Source organism: Salvelinus fontinalis, chromosome 13 (genome assembly GCF_029448725.1).
Source record: "Salvelinus fontinalis isolate EN_2023a chromosome 13, ASM2944872v1, whole genome shotgun sequence".
NCBI lineage: Eukaryota > Metazoa > Chordata > Actinopteri > Salmoniformes > Salmonidae > Salvelinus > Salvelinus fontinalis.
The window spans coordinates 41200757-41222049 of NC_074677.1; the positions used below are offsets into that span (position 1 = coordinate 41200757).

Consider the following 21293-nt stretch of genomic DNA (forward strand, 5'->3'; position numbering starts at 1 on the left):
CCAAAATCCAGAGAAAAAAATACATATATATTATAATATCGTCTTTGTATGTCAAAATCATTGTAATATACTTAACCTTAAAAATCGAAATGAAAATTATTCAAATCTAAAATATACAATTCAACCAGAGTGCCTTTGGATCATGAGAAAAGACCACACATGACCTTTGCACTTGAATCATTCCCACATTGAATGGCTAGGCCTGCTACGCTATGAAACACTATTGCACAGACTTTGATATTACCAGCTGCAATTGATATGGTGAAAACAGTGTGTCACCACACAGGCTGAGGCACAGAAACTCACATCAATAGGCCTACCTTTGTTAGATAATGTTAAACATATAATTTATGCTATTGCTAGCAAAAAAGAGGAAACTCTGACTGAACAACTGGAAAAACTCCCCAGTTTATGCTCTCCAAATGGACGTGAACTGTAAGGGACAAAATGTCCATGCATTGACTTTTGTTCATTATACATGTCGGCGGATACTATTCACGAGGACATATTGTTCTGTCTCACGATTCCCAAGATTGAAATGGCACAGGAGATGTTCAGTGTGCTGTGTGGCTATATTGACAAAAACTGATTCCATGGGAACGAATGGTGGGCTTTTGCAAAGATGGGGCTCCATCTATGGCGGGATGGTGGGCAGGCCTCTGCAATATAGTTATGAATGTGTCTCCCTCTGCTATATGGACGCATTGTATGATACACTGATAGCAACTGGTGGCAAAAGAGCTGAGCTCAGAACTCAGAGACACACTGCAGCAGGTAACTTTGATTATAAAATATATCGAACCACACACTGTGCGCACGCCTGTTCGCAAAACCATGTGGAGATTTGGGATCAGAGCATGAAAATGTTCTATTTCACACCGAGGCTTGGTGGTTATCAAGGGGGAGTGTTGGAAAGAATTTTCGCATGTTTGGGGTCGCGAGAACTTTCAGATATCAAAATGGTGTTGTCGGCCAAAAAAGTTTGGGAACCCCTGCCTTATCACTTCAAGGCTAGATTCAATATGTAGCGCTGAAGAGCTGCATTGTAGCGTGGTTGAAATTTAAAGGTAATTTTTGATTGAGCCGATAAATGCAGCATTTACCGTGAATACAGTCTCCGGGAACATTGTCTTTAAAGCTGAAATATCGATCTTTTTGGGATGACCCAACCAAATTCACATAGAAATGTGAGTTATAGATCTGTCATTCTCATTGAAAGCAAGTATAAGAAGCGGTAGATCTGTCTGTTTACTATTTCTTTGCTTCCTGTTCTTAAGTTTTGTTTTTGCATCTTTTAATTTCAGTTTTGTCCACTAGCTTCAAACTGCTGAAAATACAATATTTTTGGTTATTGAAAAGATATTTCACAGCGGATTAGATGGTACATTGATTCTCTACACTATACAGTACATTGCTTGTTTTGTCACAAACTGAAATTAGGCAAACTATTAGAATTACAGCAACCAGGAAATGGCAGAGACATTTCTCCATATTGCAACTTTAGATGTCAATGGTGCTACAACGCAGCTACGGGTAGAATCGAGCCCTTACTGTTGAAAGTATCAGTTATATTACAGTGGTTGTACTTTAGTCTGGATTTGTTGTTTCTCAGTGAGGGATGATGGCTGTCCAGATTGAAGGGTGTATCACAGCGTGAGCCACACAAAACTCGCACACACTCATGCACTTGCGTGCATACATGTACAGGGCATTCAGAAAGTATTCAGCTCCTTTGACTTTTTCCAAATGTTGTTATGTTGCAGGCTTATTCTAAAATGGATTAAATAAATAAAAATCCTCAATCTATAAACACTACCCCATAATGACAAAGTGAAAACAGGTTTAGAAATGTTAGCAAATTTATTCAAAATAAAAAACAGATACCTTCTTTAAATAAGTATTCAGACCCTTTGCTATGAGAATTGAGCTCAGTTCCATCCTGTTTCCATTGATCATCCTTGAGATTTTTCTATAACTTGATTGGAGTCCACCTGTGGTAAATTCAATTGATTGGACATGATTTGGAAAGGCACACACCTGTCTATATAAGGCCCCACAGTTGACAGTGCATTTCAGAGCAAAAACCAAGATGTGAGGTAAAAGGAATTATCCGTAGAGCTCCGAGACAGGAGGCACAGATCTGGGGAAGGGTAACAAAAAAATGTCTGCAGCATTGAAGGTCCCTGAGAACACAGTGGCATCTATCATTCTTAAATGCAAGCAGTTTGGAACCACCAAGACTCTTCCTAGAGCAATCTATGGAGAAGAGACTTGGTCAGGGAGGTGACCAAGAACCCGATGGTCACTTTGATAGAGCTCCAGAGTTCCTCTGTGGAGATGGGATAACCTTCCAGAAGGACAACCATCTCTGCAGCACTTCACCAATTAGACCTTTATAGTAGAAGCCATTCCTCAGTAAAAGGCACATGACAGCCCACTTGGAGTTTGCGAAAAGGCACATAAAGGACTCTCAAACTCTGATCTGATGAAACCAAGATTGAACTGCTTGGCCTGAATGCTAAGCATCACGTCTGAAAATCTGCCACCATCTGTACGGTGAAGCATGGGGGTTGCAGCATCATGCTGTGGGGATGTTTTTTTAGCGGCAGGGACTGGGAGACTAGTCAGGATTGAGGGAAAGATGAACAAAGCAAAGTAGAGAGATCCTTGATGAAAACCTGCTCCACAGCGCTCAGGACCTCAGACTGGGGCGAAGGTTCACCTTCCAACAGGACAACAACCCTTAGCACACAGCCAAGACAACGCACAAGTGGCTTCAGGACAAGTCTCTGAATGTCCTTGAGTGACCCAGCCAGAACCCGGAATTGAACCCGATCGAACATCTCTGGAGAGACCTGAAAATAGATGTGCAGGGATGCTCCCCATTCAACCTTGAGAGGATCTGCAGAGAAGAACATCCCAAATACAGGTGTGCCAAGCTTGTAGCGTCCTACCTAAGAATACTCAAGGCTATAATCACTGCCAAAGGTGTTTCAACAAAGTACAGAGTAAAGGGTCTGAATACTTGTAAATGTGTAATGTGTAATGAGCAAAATAATATTTGTTTTGTTGCAAAAATATCTAAAAACCTGTTCTTGCATTATCACCATGGTCTATTTTATGTTTATTGATGATGGGAAAAAAAACTTACATACATTTTAGAATAAGGTTGTAACAAAATGTGGTTGTAACAAAAAGTCAAGGGGTACTTTCCGAATGCACTGTATACACACACTCAGGCGGCAGCAGCAGTAATTCAATAGAGTACAGGCTTAACTGAATGACAGAAGCAGAATACCATATGGAATGTTATTAAATAGTTTGGGGTAGGCCTAGTCTGAGAGGAATGCTCCTCAGAGCCAAATGCTGATGACAGGTTGCCCTATGCAGGGAAATATGGGAGCAGGGGCGATGAGGGACAGGGAGTGGCTGAAGGAGGCCAGACGGAGCTTGCCGCGGAGTCTTGCTTTGAGCGCACACCATGTATGCGGCAACAAAGGCTGAGACATCAGGAGCCATGGTGGGCCACCAGAAGCGTTGTCAGAGGAAAGCCAGGGTATGAAGAGCACCAGGATGACAGGTAAGCCTGGAGTGAGCCCATTCCAGGACCTGAGGCCGGGCCGTATGAACATGCGGTTAGCCGGGGTGTTGTGCCTTGCGGACTAGAGCCTCAATCCCCCAAACAACCGAAGCCGCCAAACATGAGGCAGGGAGGATGGTCTCAGATTCAGATGGAGTGGCAATGGAACTGTACAGATGGGAGAGAGTGTCCGGCTTCACGTTCTTGCACCCTGGGCGGTAGGAGATGGTAAAATTGAACCTGTTAAATAACAGGACCCAACGAACTTGCCTTGGGTTGAGGCGCTTGGCAGTGCATACCAAAAATGGATGTTCCGCCCCTTCCAGCCAGTGCCTCCACTCCTCCAGAGCCATCTTAACCACTAGGAGTTCCCGGTTCCCAACGTCATAGTTCGCAGGGTTGAGACGATGGGACATGAAGGCACAGGGATGAAGCTTTTGATCCTGGACGGATCGCTGGTAAAGGACGGCCCCTACTCCCATGTCGCAATCGTCACCTCAACCACAAACTGGCGAGTCGGGTCCGGATGGATGAGGATGAGGGCAGTAGTGAATTGCTGCTTTAGATCCCCAAAAGCCTTGTCCACTGCTGGAGACCATGTGAACGGTACCTTGGGAGGGGACAGATGAGTGCAGAGAGGGAGCCGCCAGGTTGCTGTAGCCCCGAATGAAACGGCGGTAGAAATCAGTAAACCCTAGAAACCGTTGTATCTGCACCCTGGACGCAGACTGGGGCCAATCCAACACCGCTCTCACCTTTTCCGGATCCATCTGAACATTCCCTTCAGCAATGATGTATCCCAGAAAGGAGAAAGTGGAGCGGTGGAACTCGCACTTCTCAGCTTTTACAAACAAATGATTTTCCAGGAGGCGCTGAAGGACCTGTCGAACATGGAAAATGTGTTCCTGGGCAGAACGAGAGAACCAGGATGTCATCGAGGTAGACAAGAACAAAATGATTCAACATGTCCCGGAGCACATCGATGACCAGGAAGACAGTGGACACGTTGGTGAGTCCAAACGGCATGACCAGGTACTCATAGTGTCCACTGGCAGTGTTGAAAGCTATCTTCCACTCGTCTTCTTCACGTATCCGCACAAGGACGAATGCTCCCAACGACCAGAGAGTCCTCGATGTACTCCTCTATGACTTTGGTCTCAGGACCAGACAGAGAATATAGCCGGCCTCAAGGCGGTGTGGTGCCCTGGAGGAGGTCAATAGCACAATCATAAGGAAGATGTGGAGGAAGGGAGGTAGCACGAGCCTTGCTGAAAATCTCCAGGAGGTCATGGTACTCTGCGGGAATGGCAGAGAGATCCGAGGCCGTACTCAACCCTGGAGGCAGATGTTCCAGGGAAGGCTGCGTCGCCTTCAGGCAATGTGAATGGCAGAACGGGCTCCAACCCATGATTGAGCCCATGGTCCAGTCAATGTCGGGGTTGTGCTTCTGGAGCCAAGAAAATTCCAAAACAATATGGGAAGACCCAATGAGGAGAAGCTGTATTGACTCACTGTTGTTTCCAGATACCCTTATAATAGCGGGAACTGTGCTGTGAGTGACACTTCCAATGGAGCGGCCGTCCAGTACTCTGGTATCCATGGGAACGGAGAGGACTTGAGTAGGGATACTTAGTTCCGATACCAGAGTCAATGAGCACCCGGAGAGACTTTGACTGGTCTCCCCACAAGCAATATCACATAAAAAGGAGTTTGGGTAATGAGAATTAGAGGGTTCCTAGTCAGGCTCACCAGTATAGTTGTCCCAACTAAGGATTCAGGTCTCTTCACTGGATAGGTGGCTATGTAATGCCCTACAGCACCACAACACAGAAACTATTGGAGCTTAGCCTGCATGAACATTCCCTAGGCGATAATCTAGCACATCCCAGTTGCTTAGGTTCCGGTGTATCCAGATTCCTTTGGAGGTGAGCGAGCCGCAGCGGATGGACGAGTTTGACCTAGGCCAGACCTCTTGTCAGTCCTGCATTCCCGTAGACGTCCATCAATCCTAATGGTGAGAGCGATGAGGGAATCGAGGTCCACCGGTAACTCCCGAGCAGCTAGCTCATCTTTTATCACCTCTGATAATACGTGAAGTAAGGTATCGAATAGGGACTCCGGATTCCAGGCACTCTCGGCGGCCAACGTGTGAAAGTCTGCAGCGTAGTCTGCCACACTACGGGTGTTATGCTGATGAAGGAGGACCCAAAAGCGACGAAATAGAAACAGAGTCTTTATTCCAGTCTTAGACAAAAACGATACTCCTGATATATCTAAGGTAAAAACAAAACAGGAAAACTGAAATCCTCTCGTCAGTAGAGATGAACGACTGGAGACGCGACCACTAGACACCTGCTCACACGCAGCATCTGATGAAGGCAAAAACACGATAGGGCGGAACAAGGACACAGAACAGCAAACATCAAACAAGAATCCGACAAAGACAGAAGCAGAAAACAGAGGGAGAAATAGGGACTCAAATCAGAGGGCAAAATAGGGGACAGGTGTGAAAGAGTAAATGAGGTCGTTAGGAGAAAGAGAAACAGCTGGGAGCAGGAACGGAACGATAGAGAGAGAGAGCGGGGGAGGGAGAGAGGGAGGAGGAGAGAGAGGAATAGAAAGAGGGAAAGAACCTAATAAGACCAGCAGAGGGAAGCACAGGGACAAGACATGAAGATCAAAGACAAAACATGACAACGGGAGTCTTGACGTAATTCCAGTAGTTTTTGGTCCACCTCTCTCCCGGATACCGGAGAATCTAATACCTTCCTTACCTCTGTAATGAAGTCTTCCAGATCACGACGAATGTTCAAGACGATTGTTGCTCCCAAACTGCCGTAGCCCAGGAGAGCGCCCTTCCCATCATTAGCGTATTAATATACGCTATCTTCGACCAATCTGAAGGGAACGAAGATGGCTGCAGCTCAAAAATGAGGGAGCACTGAGAAAGAAAACCCCGGCAGGTTCCAGGATTCCCAGAAAATGGTTCCGGAGGGGTTAAGCGGGGTTCTCGGGGAGCCGGGGTAGGCTGTACCACCACTAATAGTAAAAAGGTTACTGGGTGGTTGGGAGGTCTCAAGAGATGGCGGGCTGCCTATGAGTTAATACACTGATTTTCTCCATAATAGCATTGAACCCTTGGTAGTGGCGTTCCGTCAGGGAACAAAGCCCTTCCAAAAGGTCCAGCAGTAGCTCCTCATGCCTCCCAATGCTGGGTCTGTCATGGCCAGTTCATACTATAAGGGCACAGGGCGAGACCCAGATGCAGACAAGGGAAGCAGATAGTTAGAGTCTCTGATATTTATTATAATCCATGGGGCAGGCAAGAGAATGGTTGTGGACACGCAAAAGATCATAACAAGGTCAGAGTCCAGGAGTGAGGCAGGCTCGAGGTCAGGGCAGGCAGTATGGTCAGACAGGCGGGTTCAGAGTCAAAGGTCAAAACCGGGAGGACTAGCAAAAGAGAGAAAAGAAAAAGCAGGTGCACGGGAAAACCACGCTGGTTGACAAGACGAGATGAATTGGCATCAGACAAACAGGGAACACTGGAATAAATACTCAGGGACTAATGGGGAAAACGGGTGACACCTGGAGGTGGGTGGAGACAATCACAAAGACAGGTGAAACAGATCATGGCGTGACAGCTACTGTTATTTTATTGTTGCTCCTTAATTACTTTTCAATTTTTTTACCTCAGTTTTAATAAGTACTTTAACACTTTGTTTTCTTAAAACTGCATTGTTGGTTAAAGGTTTGTAAGTAAGAATTTCACTGTATTTCACTTTTCGGCGCATGTTACAAATAACATTTGATTTGATTTATTGCACGAGTGAGACCATAGGTTAATCAGCAAGTGTGGTGGAAATGCAATTATCTGCCATGCTCATTTGCTGAAGTTAATGATAAAGAGGAGAAGAGATATGACAATATCCTGACGAGGTAACATTATTAACACTACCATACTACCTGCTTTGCTGATGTTAACATGGACACTCCCATATCAATACCTGCTATGTTTATGAGGTACCATTATAAACACTACTATTAATACCTGCTATGCTGATGTTGTAACTTAAATAATACCCTATAAATACCAGCTATAATGATGAGATAACATTATAGACACTACCTTAAAAATACCTGCTATGCTGATGAGTGAGATAGTAAGCGATGTGAATTTGTCATGCCCTCTCTCCGTCGCCGGTCTACTAACCACCGGTCCTGGAAACCTATCCTTATGCACACCTGGCAACCTTCATTATGCACACCTGCACCTCATTAGGCACACCTGGACTTCATCACCTCCCTGATTACTTCCCCTTTATATAGTGCTCTGTTGTTATCACCCACCAGGCAATATTGTTTATGTTTCCATGTTCAGACACTTTTCTTGGTTTGTATCAACTGGGGACGTTGATAGATAAGGTCCTCTGCGATCTTCAACGTCTAGATCTTCCCCAAGGGGAGTCACCCCCAACGAGCAGAGGATCCTCTACCATGAGTCGACCTAGCGAACCAGCACTCCATCCCATTCACCAGTCTGCCTAGGTCAGCAATGCCCGTATGTCCCTTCCAGACAAATATGACGGGACTTCATCCAAATGCCGTGGCTTCCTCCTCCAGTTCTCCCTCTATTTTTCCCATCAAAAGGGAGCCCCCACCACCGATAGGTCTAAGGTTGTCACGGTTATTTCTCTGTTGACTGGGCGGGCGTTGGAATGGGCTACGGCCGTCTGGGACAAAGAAGAGCTTCTATGGGTGCCTATGGGAGGTTCATGGCACTGTTCAAAGGAGTCTTTGATCATCCACCGGAGGGCAGAGAAGGGGGTGAGCACCTGCTCCAAATATGGCAAGAGGACCAGACTGCTGCGTAGTACGACCTCACCTTTCGTATAGTGGCAGCATCCAGCGGATGGAATGAACCGGCGCTCCAAACCTTATTGAGAAGAGGATTGCATGAGGAGGTCCAGATGGAGCTGGCATGCCGAGATGACACCCTCTCATTGGACTCGCTCATCGCGATGGCCATCTGTCTGGATAACCTGCTTCGGGAGCGTCAGCACTCCCATCGCCTCTCTCCCTTCTTCGTTGACCGATCTGAGCCTGAAACCATGAAGGTAGGGGCCACACGCCTCCCGCGGCTGACCGATGCCATCGGAGACAACTGGGTCTCTTTCCCTATTGTGGTCAGAAGGGACACCAGCTTCAATGGTGTCTACTACGTTCTAACCCGAGAGTCACTAGAGCAGAGGGACGGTCCATCATCTCCAGGGGTAGGTGTGAGTATTCGATCATCTTCACTCTCCACCAAACCTTTCTAATTACCGATTTCACTAGCTGGCTGTCCCTCGTATGTTCGCACAGCTCTAGTAGACTGCAGAGCCGCTGGGAATTTTATTGACCAGGCCCTTGCCTCCTCCATTAACATAACATCATACCGCTCTCCTCTCCGTTTACAGTTCAAGCACTAGATAACCGACCACTGGAATCTGGCACAGTCACACACAACACCACTCACCATCCCTGTGGGACCCCTACACCAAGAAAGCCTCCCCTTCCTCATCATACAGGCACCTGTACACAGTCGTCCTTGGCCTCCCGTGGCTCCAATGCCATGACGCCATCTCCTGGCCAAGGAGATGCAGGAAGACACTGCTTTCCCTTACCTTGTGGTTCCACGTCGGTTGAGAGTCCTGAGATTGACCTCGAGGCCGACATCCCAGAGGTTTATCAGGATCTCCGGGAGGTTCTCCAAGACTCGCGACACCTGTCTCCTGCACCTGGGACTGTGCCATTGACCTGCTAACAGACTCTGTGCCTCCGTGCAGCCGCATCTACCCCGTCTGTGGCTGAAACCAAGGCTATGGAGGAGTACATCCAGGAGGCTCTCCAACAGGGTTTCATCCGCCCATCCACCTCCCCTGCGTCGGCTGCTTTCTTCATCCTGGCCAAGAAAGAGGAGGGTCTTTGTCCGTGTATTGACTAGAGATCTCAATGCCATTACCACCAAGTACTGCTACCCCTTTCCGTTGGTGCCGGCCACCATTGAACAGCTCCGCGGGGCCCAGTTTTTTTACCAAGCTGGACCTGCGGAGTGCCTACCATTTGATCCGCATCCGGGAGGGGGATGAATGGAATACGGCCTTCAGCCCGGTATCTGGGCACTACGAGTACTTGGTGATGCCTTATAGTTTAGCCAATGCTACGTCGGTGTTCCAGGCATGAATGAGATTTTTCGGGACATGCTTGGGCGCCAGGTGGTCGTGTATATTGATGACATCCTGATCTACTCGGCCACCTTGGAGGATCATATCGCCCATGTCCGGGAAGTCCTGGGGCGCCTACTGGAGACCCATCTGTACGTGAAAGCAGAGAAGTGCCAGTTCCATCAGGTCATCGTCTCCTTGGGATATTAGATCAGCCCACAGTGAGTGGTTATGGAAGAAAGGAAGGTAGATGCGATCAGATCATGGCCAGTCCCACCACCATAAAGGGACAACAACGGTTTTTGGTGTTTGCCAACTTTTACAGACGCTTCATCGGGAACTTCAGCTCCTTCGTCTCTCCTCTCACCTCTCTCTTCAAAGGTGGTCCCCGTCAGTTGGCGTGGAATCCTGCAGCTGATGAGGCCTTCCGCCTGCTGAAGAGGCATTTCACCTCCGCCCCGTTGCTGAAACACCTAGACCCTACGCTGCCCTTTGTGGTGGAGCTGGACACCTCAGAAGTGGGCGTGGGGGCCATCCTGTCACAATGTCAAGGTAGTCCACAAAAACTGTATCCATTTGCGCACTACGTTAAAAACTGTCCCCTGCAGAGAGGAACTATGACGGTGATCGGGATCGCCTGGCGGTGAAGTTGGCATTAGAGTGGAGACACTGGTTGGAGGGCGCCACAGACCCGTTTCTCATCCTCACCGACCATCGGAACTTGGAGGTGGCTGAACCTGCGCCAAGCAAGGTGACCCCTTTTCTTTACTAGATTCAACTTCATCTTGTCATATCGCCCAGGTTCATGAACATCAAAACCGATGCCCTGTCCGAACTCAATGATTCGGGAGAGGTTCCTGTCCTGAGTGGTCCCATTAGCTGCCCTCCCGAATCGTTGCCCCCATGTTCTGGGACATAGACCTGGCTCTGGAGAGGGAACCCGCACTGACTACCTGTTCTCCGGAGCGCACATTCGTTCCCATGGAGCTACGGGATCAGCTTTTGGTCTGGGTGCACACATCCCTTGCCGCTGGACACCCAGCTATCACCTGCACCACTCAATCCATCTCCATTAAGTACTGGTGGCCCACCTTGACACAGGACGTCTCCAACGTCAAGTCCTGCTCCATATGTGCCCAAACCAAGTCTCCCCATAACGCACCAGCAGGGAAACCCCTTCCCCTCCCCATGTTTCAGCGGCCTTGGACCCATCTGTTGCTAGTTTTTATTATTGTTTTCTTCTGATCTTCCCCTGTCTGATGCTTTCACCACTGTTATGGTTGTTGTGGACAGATTCTCCAAAGCCTGCTGTTTTATCCATCTCTCTGGTCTCTATACCACTCGCCAGGTTGCTGAGGCACTGTTTCAGCAAGTCTTCCTGCACTATGGCCTTCCGGAGGATATCGTCTCCGACCGTGGTCCTCATTTCACGTGACTTGTATGGAGAGCCTTCATGGAGAAGCTGGGGCTCACGGTCATCCTCACATTCGGGTACCGTCCTCAGTCCAATGGGCAGAAGGAGAGGATCGTCCACAGAAATCTCCCCAGCTCCTGGACTCACTGTCAAGACCAGCAGAGGGAGTGGTCTCGATTTCTTCCCTGGGCGGAGTACGCCCAGAACTCACTTCGTCACTCCTCCACCGGGTTGTCTCCCTTCCAGTGTGTCCTGGGGTACCAGCCGGCCCTTGCTCTGTGGACCCCGAGCCAGACCGAAGCCCCTGCGGTGGATGATTGGTTCTCGCATGCAGGAGATGTTTTGGACGCTGCCCACGTGAGGCACCAACACGCGCCCGGTGCCAGAGGGAGCAGGTGGACCACCACCGCAGTGAGGCACCCATTTTCCATCCTGGTGATCTCATCTGGATCTCCATCAGGAACCTCCCACTCCTCCTGTCCTGCCAGAAGCTGGGCCCCCGGTTTGTGGGGCCATTCAAAGTCCTCTGGAGGGTCAATGAGGTAACTTACCGACTACAGCTTTCCAATGACTACCGGATCTCACCCTCTTTTAACGTTTCCCTCCTCAGGCCGGTGGTTCCTGGTCCCCTGGCTGATGCTGTACCTCACGACACCCCTCCACCTCCCCTGGACATTGAGGGTAGTCCCGTCCATGCTGTCAGGTCCCTCCTGAACTCCAGACATCGTGGTAGTCGGCTCCAGTACCTGGTGGACTGGGAGGGGTACGGTCCAGAGGAGCGGTGTTGGGTTCCGGTGGACAACATTCTAGATCCTAACATCATCTGAGATTTATACCTTCGCCGTCTGGACTGGCCCGCTACTCGTTGTCCTGTGGCTGGAGCCGCGCATCAGGGGAGAGGGTTCTGTCACAACCACTTGTTCCCCCTCTCTGGTGTCAACGTCGCCGGTCTGCTAACCACTGGTCCTGGAAACCCATCATTACGCACACCTGGCAACCTTCATCATGCACCACGGCGCCTCATTAGGCATTAAACTCACTAACTGCACTTGCTTCCTGAATTCCAGCATCTGCGTTACAGAATTGTAGAGTTTACTAGATTAATGAAATGGCGATCCATTCAGACCAGACTTACTGATTGAACTTTCGTAACTACATTAAATGTGAGGCAGCTCTTTCAGAAACAGCAGATAATGTTTCTTCTCTCTTGTGTTGCATACGGATAAATCACTTTGCTACAGAGGAGAGGAAGCTGCTCTGTCAATCCCACTCATTTTGTTTGGAGAGAGAATGAGAGGAGCTCTGCGGTTATCTGTTGAAATGGGTAGGTTTACAGGCTTAGATGGGTGTTTTGACTTAACTCAAACATTCTGAAAACTGACAGCGCAGACAGGCGGAAGAGACATCTGAGACTGGATTAGTACAAGGACACAGGGGAGAGAGGGAGGAAATGGGTTTCAGTCAGAGAATATCAAACAGAGAAATAAACAGAAGTGGGGCTCTGTCTACACCATGGCTCTGAAGATGAATTGATACATATGGGAAATATGGAAGGGAGAGATAAAGAAGGAATCTTTAGGCTGACCTTAATGAAAACCCAGAAGAGTTTCCAGCACTCAACAATCAGACAGTGGCGTGTTTTCATGGATGCCAAGGGAAGCCAGGCTTCCCCCAAAAATGTACTAATAAAAAATACAAAAACATAAAATATATATTTTGTCTCTGTTTCATCATTTTCCTTCAATTTGCAAGAGGCTGAATGTGGAGAAAAGGAGAAAACATCCGAATGAGCGAAACAGCGCCCCTCTGTGTCTCTACCAATAGGCCATCTATTTGATGATGTCTTGTCGAAATGAGTACGACATTGTTGCCGCCCATAGCATTGAAGGCAAAGGAAGCCAGTGAGTATCTGGCCTCCCTTGACAAAAAAGTATTGATAAATTTGCCAATCCGCGTTGAGCTAAACTGAGCGAGCTCAACTGTGAATGGTCCTGGCGCACCAAAAAAAGTGTCAACGGAAGCTAGCTTGGATTTTGTGTCACTCCCATCAAATCCCATACGTCATTGACAGAAAAACTTGAGTTGTTGAAAAATAAGGAAAGGTGACTACAGTGGAGGAACACAACTAATATGAATGTATAGGTCTCAACCCACATCAAAGCAAAGCTCTGTAATGGAAAGTCACAATGTTGGAGATGATGACTTAGAAGCAACCCAGAAAGTTACTTCAGTAGAAGTAGAAGTAACCCAACTTCATTCTCTGCATGTTCACAATGTTGTGAAAAAGGATATTTAGTGATGACAATTGTATTTAAAGTTTTGCAAAAGTGGATCTAAGATATGCATTCCAGGTACAAAGGCAAAACAAATGACCAGACATTCTGCAAATGTATTTATCATTTGATCATTGTTGTTCTGCTATTGGCACTTTGAACCACAATTCCAAGAATACTTGTGGGTCTTTCTATAAATTATGGGGCCAATGTGCAATTAAAATGTAATTAAAAATAATTGTTATGCAGTTCCACATGTGTATTTAGAGGAATATATGCAAATTGGCCCGTAACTCCACCTATACAACAATAAAGGCCTAGAACTATAGATCCTTTAAGCAGGGTTCATACAGACATTGGCAAGTAAAATTCAAGGACTTTCAGGGACTTTTTAAAGCACTTAATTGTAATTTTCAAGGACCTCAATGGTATACCGTTGACCTTCATACCGTTGACCAATGGTATACCGTTGACCTGGCCAAGGCTTTCGACTCTGTCAATCACCACATCCTCATCGGCAGACTTGATAGCCTTGGCTTCTCAAATGATTGCCTCGCCTGGTTCACCAACTACTTCTCTGATAGAGTTCAGTGTGTCAAATCGGAGGGTCTGTTGTCCGGGCCTCTGGCAGTCTCTATGGGGGTGCCAGTTTCTCTGAAACTGGAAATACTTATCTCCCTCACTAGCTTTAAGCACCAGCTGTCAGAGCAGCTCACAGATTGCTGCACATGTACATAGCCCATCTATAATTTAGCCCAAACAACTACCTCTTTCCCTACTGTATTTATTATTATTATTATTTTTTTTGCTCCTTTGCACCCCATTATTTCTATCTCTACTTTGTGCATTCATCCACTGCAAATCAACCATTCCAGTGTTTTACTTGCTATATTGTATTTTACTTCGCCACCATGGCCTTTTTTTTGCCTTCACCTCCCTTATCTTACCTCACTTGCTCACATTGTATATAGACTTATTTTTCTACTGTATTATTGACTGTATGTTTAACTTTTCGTTGTTGTATGTGTCGAACTGCTTTGCTTTATCTTGGCCAGGTCGCAATTGTGAATGAGAACTTGTTCTCAACTTGCCTACCTGGTTAAATAAAGGTGAAATAAAATAAATAAAATAATACAATTGTGTAATTTATGTAGATGTACATATACAGTTGAAGTCGGAAGTTTACATACACTTAGGTTGGAGTCATTGAAACTTGTTTTTCAACCACTCCACAAATTTCTCGTTAACAAGCAATAGTTTTGGCAAGTCGGTTAGGACATCTACTTTGTGCATGACACAAGTAATTTTTCCAACAATTGTTTACAGGCAGATTATTTCACTTATAATTCACTGTATCACAATTCCAGTGGGTCAGAGGTTTACATACACTAAGTTGACTGTGCCTTTAAACAGTTTGGAAAATTCCAGAAAACTATGTCATGGCTTTAGAAGTTCTGATAGGCTAATTGACATAATTTGAGTCAATTGGAGGTGTAGCTGTGGATGTATTTCAAGGCCTACCTTCAAACTCAGTGCCTCTTTGCTTGACATCATGGGAAAATCAAAAGAAATCAGCCAAGACCTCAGAAAAAGAATTTCAGACCTCCACAAGTCTGGTTCATCCTTGGGAGCAATTTGCAAATGCCTGAAGGTAACACGTTCAACTGTACAAATAATAGTACGCAAGTATAAACACCATGGGACCACACAGCCGTCATACCGCTCAGGAGGGAGACGCGTTCTGTCTCCTAGAGATGAACGTACTGTTGTGCGAAAAGTGCACATCAATCCCAGAACAACAGCAAAGGACCTTGTGAAGATGCTGGAGGAAACGGGTACAAAAGTATCTATATCTGTCACGCCCTGACTTTAGTTATATTTGCTTTCTTGTTTATTTGGTTAGGTCAGGGTGTGACAAGGGGTGGTTTGTTTAGTTTTTGTATTGTCTAGGGGTTTTGTCTTGTCTAGGGTTTTTTGCTATCTATGGGGATTTTGTATTGTCTAGGGGTTGTAGGTTTATTGTGGCCTGAGTGGGTCCCCAATCAGAGACAGCTGTTTATCGTCGTCTCTGATTGGTGAGCCTATTTAGGTTGCCATTTTCCATGTTGGTTTGGTGGGTAGTTGTCCATGTTTAGGTTCCTGTGAGCACTACGTTGGCGTCACGTTTAGTTTGTTTGTTAGTTAAGTGTTTGTTGAATTAAAATATGTATTCCAATCGCCCTGCACCTTGGTCCACTCCTTTAAACGGCCGTGACAATATCGACAGTAAAACGAGTCCTATATCGTCATAACCTGAAAGGCCGCTCAGCAAGGAAGAAGCCACTGCTACAAAATCTCCATAAAATAGCCAGTCTACAGTTTGCAACTGCACATGGGGACGAAGATTGTATTTTTTGGAGAAATGTCCTCTGGTCTGATGAAACAAAAATAGAACTGTTTGGCCATAATGACCATCATTATGTTTAGAGGAAAAAGGGGGAGGCAATGGCAATTTAAAGGCAATGCTACCAAATACGAATTGATTGTATGCAAACTTCTGACCCACTGGGAATGTGATGAATGAAATAAAAGCTGAAATAAATTATTCTCTCTACTATTATTCTGACATTTCACTTTCTTAAAATAGTGGTGATCCTAACTGACCAAAGACAGGGAATTTTTACTAGGATTAAATGTCAGGAATTGTGAAAAACTGAGTTTAAATGTATTTGGCTAAGGTGTATTTCAACTGTAGGTACTAATATAGGACCCACCCATTACCAGTTTAAGAATAAAGCATTTTTTGGGCCTTGCTAATGCATTGATAATCTATCCTATGGAATTGCACATGGTAGACTGTGTAATCCGAGGCACAAAGACACAAAAGCATGAACTCATTACCTTGATGCTTTTCTGTGTTAAATCTAATGAGAGACTGCTGTAAATCAAGCAGACAACAGCAGATGATCAACGTTAATTCACTAGATATTAGATCCAAGGTGGTTCCAGGCACAACTGTCTTCACCGGCATAATGAATGAGACACCAAAATATTCTGGACATTCCTCATGAACACCTTTTCCAGCACTGGGCTGTTGAATTGCATGCGCTATCACAACAGCTTCTAGTCGCTTGACTGTCATTCAGAAAATTGTCACGTTCTGACCTTTATTTCCTTTGTTTTTGTCTTTATTTAGTATGGTCAGGGTGTGAGTTGGGGTGGGCAGTCTATGTTTGTTTATCTATGTTTTTCTATTTCTGTGTTTGGCCTGATATGGTTCTCAATCAGAGGCAGGTGTTAGTCATTGTCTCTGATTGGGAACCATATTTAGGTAGCCTGTTTTGTGGGTGGTTGTTTTCTGTCTTTGTGTGTCTGCACCAGACAGTACTGGTTTGGTTTTTCACATTAGTATTTTTGTATTTTGAGTGTTCACCTTCATTAAACAAATTGAACAATTACCACGCTGCACCTTGGTCCTCTTCTTCTCCTCCAGACGACAACCATTACAAAAATGCCTTCCTGGATCAGATGATGATGTGTGAAAATATCATGGTGTCATTAAACAGCTCAACACCATGCACATCCAACAAGTATTATGTATAATCATTGAAGAACCACATTAATGATAGTATCGATATAAGTTTTAAGTACCAAGGTAAGGTGACTCTTTGAATAAGAAGAATTAGATTTTACAATCTTATACATTTTGGGGGATTTGTGTGCCCATAACTGTTTTCACCCCGTAACATAAGGAAACAGGAAATGTTATGTAGTTACACTGAATTTATGAGGTCTCTAAACAAAAACCTGTCCGACAGCTAGTTCAAGGATTCAAGTTCAATGTCTATTTTAACTGATTAATGCTTAATATATGATCAACTACATGTCTCATGTCTGATTGTCTGATGTTGAGACTTATCATTGTATCATGTCTGATTGGTTCATGTTGATTGTGTGGTGAATGCAGGAATGAAGCTGTAGGGCAAATACAGCAGTTTAAGTTATTTTCCTCCATTCCTCCTGCCTTTTTCCCCCCTTTATTTAACCAGGCAAGTCAGTTAAGAACAAATTCTTATTTACAATGACGGCCTAGGAACAGTGGGTCAACTGCCTTGTTCAGGAGCAGAACGACAGATTTTTACCTTGTCAGCTCGGGGATTCGATCTAGCAACCCTTCAGTTACTGGCCCAACTCTCTGACCGCTAGGCTACCCATCGCCCCGTAATGAGGAGTAATGAGAAGCAGAAAACGGAAGAGAGAGTGAGAGAGAGAGCGAGAAGCAGGTCATGTAATTGGACGGCAAAGAAGACAAAATGAACAGAGCCAGTAATCATATAATGACTTTAATTAATGTTTGATTGCATACGTGTGTGTGTGTGTGTGTGTGCACGTGAGTGTTTATGTACATACGTGCGTACATGCATGGGTGTTTGCCTGTGTTCATGCATGGGGACACTGAGTGTACAAAACATTAAGGACACCTTCCTAATATTGAGTTGCACCCTTCCCCTTTTGCGTTCAGAACAGCCTCAATTCGTTGGGGCATGGACCCAACAAGGTGTTGAAAGCATTCCATAAGGATGCTGGCCCATGTTGACTCCAATGCTTCCCACAGTTGTGTCAAGTTGGCTGGATGTCCTTTGGGTGGTGGACCATTCTTAATACACACAGGAAAATGTTGAATGTGAAAAACCCAGCAGCGTTGCAGTTCTTGAAGTGGCGCACCTTTGGTTTCAGAGGTGGAAGAGACATAATTATTATATTATTTAAATAATTGTTTTATCCAGTCCATGAACACTCCAAACAGCCTACCCAATGTTCAGAGGCATCCGCATGGTCCTAAAGCACACTGTTGCCTCGTTTATTATCACAATCCAATTATAAAACTGGGGGGGAAATGCAATTTTAGAATGTGGGGAGGACATGTCCCCCCCGTACCCAGTGAAAGTTGCACCCCTGGTTCTTGACACAAACCGGTGCGCCTGGCACCTCCTACCATACCCAAAGGCACTTACATTTTTCCCATTCACCCTCTGAATGGCACACATACACAATCCATGTCTCAATTGTCTCAAGGCTTAAAAATACTTTTTTAACCCATCTCCTCCATTTCACACTGATTGAAGTGGATTTAACAAGTGACATCAATAAGGGATCATAGCTTTCACCTGGGTTCACCTGGTCAGTCTATGTCATGGAAAGGATAGGTGTCATGCATTTTTTGTACACTCAGTGTGTGTGTGTCCCTGTGCAGAGATCCGGCAGGCGTTCCGGGTGCTGGACCGGGATGGGAACGGGTTCATCTCTAAGCAGGAGCTGGGCATGGCTATGAGATCCCTGGGATACATGCCCAGCGAGGTGGAGCTGGCCATCATCATGCAGAGACTGGACATGGACGGTGAGACATAAGAATGAAAGACACACACACACACACTGGCCTATACTGTACGTAGGCACACACACTGAAAGTCGTAGTCTGTGATTTCCTAAATGGATTTTTCCAAGGTTAATGAATCAATTACCCCTCCAAGTCTCAGCAGTGTGGGAGAGTGGGTTCATGCTGTATGTGCACTGTGTCTGTGTTTGCATTCACCCTATATACCAGGTTCTCTGTGTAAACCACTCTGCATTAAACAGCTTTGACAAAATGCTTTACGGGTGACTGTGCACACACACACACACACACACACACACACACAGTCGTGGTCTCAACTTACTGTTGAGAGATATAATAGTAGAATGCACAAGGTGCAATTTAGACATTTGGTTGTCCATCTGCAGTTTTTTTCTTGTTATGTCATTCACCGATAGTCACTCAATTAGCATGTCAGCTAACAATTTTTTGATTGGTAAGTTAATATAGCCAGCTATCATGCCCGAATACCGACCCGGCACTCGGGCACCGGTACCGAGTCAATATGCGGGGGTACAAGTTAGTCGAGGTAATTGAGGTAATATGTACATGGCAGGTAGGGGTAAAGTGTCTATGCATAGATAATGAACAGCGAGTAGCAGCAGCATAAAAAAAAGGGGGTCAATACAAATAGTCATTTGATTACAGTACCAGTCAAAAGTTTGGACACACCTACTCATTCCTGGGTTTTTCTTTATTTTTACTATTTTCTACATTGTAAAATAATAGTGAAGACATCAAAACTATGAAATAACACAAAAGTCTTAAACAAGTTAAAATATATTTTATACTCTAGATTCTTCAAAGTAGCCACCCTTTGCCTTGATGACAGCTTTGCACACTCTTGGCACTCTCTCAACCAGCTTCATGAGGTAGTCACCTGTAATGCATTTCAATTAACAGCTGTGCATTGTTAAAAGTTAATTTGTGGAATTTCTTTCCTTCTTAATGCATTTTAGCCAATCAGTTGTGTTGTGACAGGGTAGGGGTGGTATACAGAAGATAGCCCTATTTGGTAAAAGACCAAGTCCATATTATGGCAAGAATAGCTCAAATAAGCAAAGACAAATGACAGTACATCATTACTTTAAGACATGAAGGTCAGTCAATCCGGAAAATTTCAAGAACTTTGAACGTTTCTTCAAGTGCAGTCGTAAAAACCATCAAGCGCTATGATGAAACTGGCTCTCATGAGGACCTTCAAAGGAAAGGAAGACCCAGAGTTACCTCTGCTGCAGAAGATAAGTTCATTAGAGTTAACTGCACCTCAGATTGCAGCCCAAATAAATGCTTCACGGAGTTCAAGTACCAGACACATCTCAACATCAACTGTTCAGAGTAGACTGTGTGAATCAGGCCTTCATGGTCGAACTGCTGCAAAAGAAACCCCTACTAAAGGACACCAATAAGAAGAAGAGACTTGCTTGGGCCAACAAACACGAGCAATGGACATTAGACTGGTGGAAATCTGTCCTTTGGTCTGATGAGTCCAAATTTGAGATTTTGGGTTCCAACCGCTGTGTCTTTGTGAGATGCAGAGTAGGTGAACGGATGATCTCTCCTAATGAGTGGTTCCCACGATGAAGCATGGAGGAGGAGGTATGATGGTGTGGGGTACTTTGCTGTTGACACTGTCAGTGATATATTTAGAATTCAAGGCAAACTTAACCAGCTTGGCTACCACAGCATTCTGCAGCGATGCGCCATCCCATCTGGTTTGCGCTTAGTAGGACTATCGTTTTTTTCCCAACAGGATAATGACACAAAACACACCTCCAGGATGCATAAGGGTTATTTGACCAAGAAGGAGAGTGATGGAGTGCTGCATCAGATGACCTGGCATCCACAATAACCCCGACCTCAATCCAATTGAGATGGTTTCAGATGAGTTGGACCGAAGAGTGAAGGAAAAGCAGCCAACAGGTGCTCAGCATATGTGACCGACAAATCAAATCGATCTTATCCTGTCTAGGACAGGGGTTCCTCTAGCGCCACTCCTCCCACACTCCACTGAAAAGGCAGAGCGAAATTCAAAAAATATGTTTTTAAAAATTTAACTTTCACACATTAACAAGTCCAATACAGCAAATGAAAGAAACATCTTGTGAATCCAGTCAACATGTCCGATTTTTAAAATGTTTTACAGCGAAAACACCACGTATATTTATGTTAGCTCACCACCAAATACAAAAAAGCACAGACATTTTTCACAGCACAGGTAGCTTGCACATAACCAACCAAACTAGCCAAGAACCAACCAAACTAACCAAGAAACAACTTCATCAGATGACAGTCTTATAACATATTATACAATAAATCTATGTTTTGTTCGAAAAATGTGCATATTTGAGGTATAAATCAGTTTTACATTGCAGCTACCATCACAGCTACCATCAAAAATAGCACCGACGCAGCCAGAGTAATTATA

General features: G+C 45.3%; 1 protein-coding gene across 2 annotated transcripts in view; it reads left to right on the forward strand.

The window, feature by feature from the left end:
- Positions 1-21293, forward strand: part of LOC129868693 (calcium-binding protein 8-like) — a 90424-nt gene that overhangs the window by 12225 nt on the left and 56906 nt on the right. For both annotated transcript variants that reach the window (XM_055942871.1, XM_055942872.1), the window contains exon 3: positions 18707-18850. In XM_055942871.1, the coding sequence (XP_055798846.1) occupies positions 18707-18850 (144 nt within the window). The remainder of the gene's footprint in view (positions 1-18706; positions 18851-21293) is intronic.